Source organism: Suillus bovinus (assembly GCF_016758785.1).
Source record: "Suillus bovinus strain UH-Sbo-P2 chromosome Unknown EDB93scaffold_156, whole genome shotgun sequence".
NCBI lineage: Eukaryota > Fungi > Basidiomycota > Agaricomycetes > Boletales > Suillaceae > Suillus > Suillus bovinus.
The window spans coordinates 20,865-28,860 of NW_024542212.1; the positions used below are offsets into that span (position 1 = coordinate 20,865).

Here is a 7,996-nt window from a genome sequence, read left to right on the forward strand (position 1 = left end):
GGTCATGAATGCCAGGTATGATGGTGATATGTGAAAGGTTCTTGCACAGGAAAGTTTGCAGAGCGGAGAGAAAATTGATAGCACCATGCACTGTCACAATCTTTTCAACTGTCTGGTGAGGATGTGCTGGAACCTTTGCGAGGGTGTTCCCTGTTGTCGTTGTGTTCAAGTTGGGAGATGCAGCCTCTTTTTCTTCCAAGTCTGAGTCCAAGTTGAAGGAATGATGCTCTGTGCGACCTGCTGGCAGGGAGGCTGTTGTGATATCCAATTCAGGTATGCACCATGCAAAAACACTGCTTCCTGATGTTGAAGCCACAAAACCATCTGTTCTTCATAGTCCCGTTTGTTGCTAGCATGGTAAGTGTCCTTTGCAAAATCAATGTGCAAGCGCTCAGGAAGCTCGGTGTTAAAGCCATCAGCTACACCAAACAACATGATTGACTGGATGTAATGAGTGAGTTGATGTAGTTTTGGTATATTTAAATGTTCTCAAATGGCAAGTTCCTTCAGGACATCTTTATTCACATGAAAGACTCCCAAGGCAGTTTGTAGGGCTTTGAGCGTGTCAGTTGTGTGAATTTGGAGCCGGGCATAATAGGAAAAGTCAAGAATTGATTGTGCAACTACCAAGACACAACTGTGCAGCACGACATCAACAAACAACCATTTTCAATGACATCACACACACACCTAGGCACCGCTCCAGTAAGTAAGCCAATAAACACTCGCTGCATCTCTTTATGCTCACTTCCTGTCCATTGTTTCATAGTCAAAATACCTTTCTTGAAGTGATGGAGTCCTGGATAATCCGGGATGGCCTTGAATCATGCATCCATCTCATCTTCCCTGATAATATCGATGCACCACTTCATGAGGTGGTCTTTAAACATGCCTTTATGGATTTGATGCAAAAGATTGGGGGTGAAAGCCAGGAAAATGTTGGCATGAGGCATTTCGGCCCAGAACAGTTTATAAACCGCACGTAGACCATTCTCCTCGAATTCTGGAGGATGCTGACCAATATTGCACCTTTCTAGAATATCTTTTGTTGACTCTGGATCGCGCAACGCAGACTCAAATCCATTGCCTTGCTCATTCACTGCCACCAGACACTTGGGACACCGATTCTCTTTACAACAGGAAACCAAACACTGCTTGGGAAAATCAGCAACATATGCAGCCAGTATCGGGTAGACATGACAAACCAGCGAGTCCGCACACACCATTTTGACTCTGTTTTGTCCAGCAGCAATGAGAGTATGGAGGAGTAGGGCCATGCAATGATGAAAGAGTCTGTATCCAGCCAGAGAGCATACATCAGAAGTGAAGCAGTCTAGCTTTCCTGCGGGTAAGTAACCAATAAGCACTGTGGCTCGTGCTGATGCCTGATGCCTTTTTGCTTCAGCGATATTGCCAATAGACATATACACAGGCCATGCTGACTTGTCTCCTTTGAACTGCAATAAGCTGGTTTTGTCCAATGATAGAATAATTGGTACTATTGTGGCACCTTTGGGTAGGGCTTTCTGCTCACAAGGTCAGTACATTTCTTTGTTGTTCTCTCTCAAACAGTCTTACTTGAGTCTCGCCCCACCAGTTAGCTGTCCACATCTCGTCAATCACTCTATGTTGCCCTGTGCAGTCTGCATATGCTCTGGCAGGTGAGTAGGCCATATCTTCCTTGAAGAAAGGGTTGCTGATAAGCTCTTTGACACACTCTACAGGATCATGGCTCCAAAGTTCGAGCTCTTCTTGCAATGGTGCTCCATTCTCATCTTCAAGGTTACCACGCACAGTAATCTTCCTGCAACTCCATCCTAGTCCATGTGAAAGTTCGTCAATCTTCTGCAAGAATGAGCGGTTGTTATGAAATGAGAGTTTTGTATGGTTTTGTGTCTAGTCATGGTATCAACATTGTGAGTTCAGTCGATGCTTTCAACATACTATTGGTAACTTCAAAAACTCCTCAGTCCGTGTCTGACCAACATTTTTAATGAGCCATTGGGCCAAATCTCACTCTTCCCTAGTGAGTCATATATCTTGAGATCCCCTTACCGCACATTTGAGCACTTACATGTCTTCAAAGGGAGAATATGAATCCTCGCCATCTTCCTCTTGATATCTCCTATATCCTTCAAATTTTGTCTCTCCCTCACGCAGTGCCCATCCAGCATCTGGTATAGGTTCGAAATAATGCCCAAATTGTGTCCCGCCATCATCCTCAACTTCTTCAATGGTGACACAACGAGTTTTGCTGTCCGGGTGGGGGTGAACATGGGAAAAGTTGATAGGCGGTGGGCTGTCTGGGCCATCATCAGGTGCATCCAAATTATCTGCTTCAATGTCTTCAAACATTAATGCCCATTGCCTTTGACATTCAGGACGTCCTGTGATGTGTCTCTTGAGACCTTCGTGTGTTGTTGTTACCTTGCTGCAGAATACACAGTGAGGTATGGTTTGTAGAGGCATGGTTCATCCATCCAGTGCTGTCATTACAGCAACTACTTACTAGTACTGTTGATGCCACAACACACAACACTACATGACCCCACACACCAACACAACCCACTGAGGCAACATTTCATTTTTCACTGCCCTCGCCCTGAGCTCTCGCCATTGATGGTAAAATTTTCTTCTAAGATCCCACAAGATTGCCTGCCACCTTCGATGGTCAAACCGCCCTCCACCATCAATGGTAAAATTTTCTTCTAAGATTGCCTGGCGCCTACATGTACACCATCATTCTTGCCTGAATTACAACTGACAAAACTGACAAAACTAGAGTAGTGATGCCATGAACTGCAATTAGCAGCTCCAACAATTGGACTTTGTGTGCCTCCTCACAATGCTTCTGAAACACTTATTGTTGAGATGAAGCTGGCCAAGGAGGTGTGGCGCGAGGCATCTAACTTAGCAGACCTGACGGTTCAACTCACTCCTTCACTGGTCAAGATGGTAAGTAGTCCCTTTGTAATATTCCTACCCTGATTGATGTTATATGTTGTGCAGATGACGAGGCACACTTCACATGTACGTGGGGAACTCAAAACCAAAATGCAGGCACTCACGGTGAAGATGAGGAATCTAAACTGTGGGGGAAGTTGGTGCTAAGCTAAGCAAACACAGATAGACCTGGGCGCAAGTGAAATCATCGTCCCAAGGGCAGCTAACTGAGTAAAGGAAACCTCTCTTTGAAAAAAAAGAGGGACACCAAACAACTAATGAAGTACTAGGGCTAAGTAACGCGCGAAGCGGATACAATGTGATGTACGGAAGGCGAATGCACGCGATGACATGCGAGTGTGAAAGGCGAAGTTCGAGGTGCGCAATGCGAAGGTAGCGTGCATGAGCGAAGGCGAGAGACAAGCGAGCGAGAGAAGCAAGGGAAAGATGAGGTGAGACAAGTGTTAACACCCCAACTAAGGTTGGCTGATGCTAAGACAGAGACCGAGAACCGAAGCATGCAACTTTAGACAGTCACTTGCAAACAACGAGTAAAATTCTTAGTATCTAGAGACACACAGAAAGTGGGCAAAAAATCAACCTCAAAAATAGAGTAAAGAGATAGTATATGTAAAGATGGCTAAGTGCCGCTAGGCACGCAGGTCTGATGTAGCGAGCCAAGTAAGCTAAATATAGTACACAAGATAGGTAATAGGGTCTCGGCTGCGCACATAGCGCTAGGCCGAGAATTAGCAATGGAAACAATTAGTCAAAATGGGAATATAGTGAGAAAATGCAGCAATGGACATCTAAGGACATGGGGAGGACAGATGGATGGGTATGCGGATGATGCTAACGCGGATGCACAGTGCGTGCGAAGTGCGAGTGGCTGCGCACAGAATCTGCAAAGTAAAATATATGAAGTGCTACTGCGCAAGATGTATCCTTGGGATTAGAGCTGGAGTGTGTAGGGAATTCGAGGGAAGTGCCTGTGGAGACGCGAGGCTCTACAACAGCGGGAGACTTTAAAATCTGACTGTCCCCAGTCAGCGTGCGTGCGTTCACGCGAATGGAATTAGAGAAATTTTAATGAGAGGTGTCACGTGATTGCAGTCCATATTCCGAAAACGAAGTGCCAGCGATCGGCCTTGTGACCTTGGGAATTAGCACAGATGCTGACATAATTGTGGTTAGTGCGTTTAAAAGAGCACTACGTGGCAACATATTGTTCTCCTCATCTTTCACTTTAACCGCGATATTCTAAACTTTTTACCATGACCAACTTCAATTTGTCTTTGCTCGACCCGCCTCACTCGCCTTCGCCTGAGGCTGAGGCGCCTATCGAGGCTGCGCTGGTGGCTGAGGAGCCAGCACAGGAAATTCCTGAGCCTGCTCCCATTGTCGAGTCCGCTGGCAACTGCATCCTCTGCATTTGGAATGTGCTCCAGTGGGTGTGTTGTTGGGCTCGCGCTCAGAGCTCCTCCAAGAGCATCTGGAGGATATCAAGTCATGGCTCTGCGAGTGGGCACACTTTGAGGTGAGTGGCACGCATCTTTTTGCATCTTGTCTTATTTACTGATTGAGTGTACTCATCTTTATAGGCTAATGTGCGTATCTGCACGGACAACGCATTGGAAGCGGAGGTGCTCCTTCCGATCGGCGATGAGGAGAAGGAGGTTCTGCAGGAACTCAACAAGTGGGTCGGAGTGGCGAGGAAAATGGTGAGCGGGTGGAAGGAGGTGGTGGAGAAGATTATGGCGGAGGCATGCGCAGCTCGCACGGCGAAGGAGAAGGGGAAGGGAAAAGAGAGGGAGGAGAACCCAGACATAGGTAAACCTGTGAGTGTCTTTTCCTTCTTTTTTTGTCGTGTCTGACTAACTATTTTGACAGAAAGCTGGTGGGCGTATGTCGACTGCGCCAAAGATGCTTGACCCTCCCTGCGAGAACTGCATGCAGCACAGGGTCAAGTGCTCGCAGGGCAAGAATGTGTGCTGCAGGCCTTGTGAACGCTCACACCGAGTGTGCAACTTCAGTGAGTGTCCTCGTTGTTTTAGTTTTTGAATGATCTAACATTTTGTGATAGCTACCAAGCGCAAGGCATCTGAAACTGCGGTGGCGCTGCGCAAGGTGCCTCACGTGGCTGAAGAGCACATTCCGATGGTCAAGCTGACCACAGTCGATGATGCCGATGACTCTGGCGAGTCTGAGGTGGAGGTTCAGGAAGCACCAAAGAAGGTGCACCCTGCGCCCAGGCCAGTAAAGCCTTTGCCCATGCACGCCGCCGCAGGGCCTTTGAGGATTCATGCCGATGATTCGGACAACAAGCGCCTTCACGCCGACAACAAACATCTGCAGAAGGAGGTTGAGAAGTTGCGCAGTTCGCAGGATGATTACGACTGCTTCGTGTGCAACCTGAACTATCAGGCACGCAAGCAGCAGCAAGAGCTCATCGCGATGAGCAACCGGCTTTACTCATTCTCAGATGAATGGAGGGTGATGGGGCAGGAGATGGATGACTTCGTTGTGGGGCAGGAGCAGCCGCGGAAGTAGATATTTCTTACTATACCCTTTTCTTTTCTTTCTCTGTGTGCCACCTTTGCACCTGTACTATACTCTGATCCGCTTGCGCACAAATCGCGCCTACTATACTTTTTCCTTTCGTGCTGTACAATATAGTTGTTTTGCGTTGCGCCTATTATGAGTCTGCATGATCTTCGCCCAAGTCCTAGTCCGAGTCCATGTCCATGTCCAGAGAGTCCATTGGGCCTGGATTCAGATGAAATAGTACTTGTGAGCGAATGTGGTATAGTTAGAATAAAAAGGAAGGATAATTAGCGATATACGCATGATAGCACAAGCTTCGCGCTCGACTTGTCTTCTTCATGCGACTGTCTGCGTCTATTCCTGCTGTGAGTGATTATAGTGATCGGGTATAGTCTACCTAAAATGTGCGCAGCGCGGCTTCGCGCATTTGAAATAGAAGGTCTATGTGGATGGTTATGCGCGCGTGTGTCGATTAGGAGAACTTATCTGTATATACTGTTTCGGGTATTACGTGGGATGCGCACAATATAATAGAGTCTGTGTTTGTGTTATGTTCAGTGAATGCCCAGGTTATATGCGAGATGCAAGAGAGAAACTGAGATCACCGGATGAAACCTGGGGTAAAACTAAGAGTAAATACTTCTAGCAAGACTGTGTTTTGTTGTTTTTGTGTTTTCTTTATTTTTGCAATGTTTTTATTATTGTGATTGCGGGATGATATGTACGAGTGCGGGTGTCGAGAGTTTGAGGATGCGGGGGTGCAGATATGAGAGTACACGATGAGCGAGCCTCTGCGCGCTCGGGTTTGTCTTCATTGGATTCTATAGTTTCGTTAGCCTCTAAATGGTCTATACTTTTGTCATCTATTCCAATCATCTTTGTGACGGATACATGATCTTCATGACACGGATAATATGGTATCACACAAAACACAGCAAAGCGGAGCTTCAATATTGCGCTGTCTAGCTCAGTGAGCATATAAGAACCTCCTTTCGTGCATGACACGACCATCATTGGTCCGAGATAGCACAGCTTGGTTTTCTTGCTAAGTTCATACTTGACTTTGGAGTTGCGGACAAGAACTAGCGCGCCGGGTTCAAAGTTATACAACTTGATAGACACGCGAAAGCATTTCTCAAAATCACGAACAGACTTGAATTGCGCTTTGACGACCTGATCTTTGATTGTGTCAAGATCGGCTTCGCGTTTCTGCAATTGGCACACACACCATGCTATAAGGTCAGCGGTGGTAAATGTGCCTCAGCTCGGCAAGGGAGTGAGAAAGGTAGCTTCAGCTAAATTGAATGGAAATATAGGCTTGACACCATGAACCATAAAATAGGGTGATAGGCCCGTTGCGCAATGAATAGTAACACACTCGGCCCAGAAGACAGAATGAACAACTTGATACCGTCGCAACTTTTGATGATGGCCTCCCAGACATCCCGGTGTCGTCTTTCAACTATACTGTTTGCCTGTGAGTTATACGGCAAAATGTGAATTGGGTGGATTCCGTACTTTCGCGCAAGTTCATCTACCGTGAGTCTGTACGCAGGGCTGTTATCAGTCACGATCTCAGTGATTGGACCCCATCTGCAAAGAAGCTCTTCGAAAATGAAAGCAGTTAGCATTTTGGTATTCTCTTTGCGCAGCATGCACCATTCAGGGTATGACGTTAGCGCGCAGCGCACTTGCACAAGATACTCAAATCCGCCCACTCTGGGCATCTTCATCGTGTTGATATGCGCTTTGCGAAATAAACCTCCTGGTATTGGAACTGTTGGCAGAATATGCAACTTTCGCATCTGGCGAACCTGACAATTGTGGCACGTTCGCGCATACCACTTTATGTCTTCGATGATGTGCGGCCACCGAAAGTGTAGTAGCAACTGCACGTGCGTGGTGTATACACCTTTATGGCTGAGGTTGTCGTGCGCTTCTTTAAGAAGGCGATATTGCTTGCGTGATGGCGCTACTAGCTGGTGTTTTCTGTGGGGTTCTCTTCGCCAGAGATTGCCCTTGAGGACGAAGAAGCATGCGGCGTAGTTGACGAACACTGCGAATTCATGATCTGAAAGGTCAGCGGGTCTTTTGCACAAAATAAGAAACTCTTTGGTTAAGACGAGCGATGCATCTAATGCTTGCACAGCCTCTGAGCGAGGGATGATCGGTTCTGGTTCTTCTTCCAGCACGACATCTAAAAAGACACGATGTACTCATGCACGTGAGTCAAAAGATGTATGCACGTTCTGATGCGCATGGTGGATGAGTTCCGCGCAACTGCTCGCGATGCATTGTGTTCTATCATTTAGTATTGCGACTCCGAATGAGTATGTGTGATCTATCCAATCTTCATGGTCATTGTCCTCCTCGAGAGGATCCTCGTTGGCGAGCGGCCTCCTTGAGAGACCGTCGACACCTTTGTGCTTGATCGCGGAAACATGAATGAGTTTGAATGAAAATAATAGAATGCCCACGATCCATCGATTGATGGTCGTGTTAGGTTGCA

At 46.9% G+C, this 7,996-nt stretch overlaps 1 protein-coding gene across 1 annotated transcript; it reads left to right on the top strand.

The window, feature by feature from the left end:
• Positions 1 to 4,217: 4,217 nt before the first annotated feature.
• EDB93DRAFT_1257124 (uncharacterized protein) lies at positions 4,218 to 5,493 on the top strand (the record flags this gene model as incomplete). The annotated part of the gene is made up of 5 exons (XM_041454062.1): positions 4,218 to 4,394; positions 4,451 to 4,480; positions 4,545 to 4,781; positions 4,834 to 4,975; positions 5,027 to 5,493. 5 exons carry the CDS (start codon positions 4,218 to 4,220, stop codon positions 5,491 to 5,493), a joined length of 1,053 nt encoding a protein of 350 aa, XP_041300946.1.
• Between the last annotated feature and the right edge of the window lie 2,503 nt (positions 5,494 to 7,996).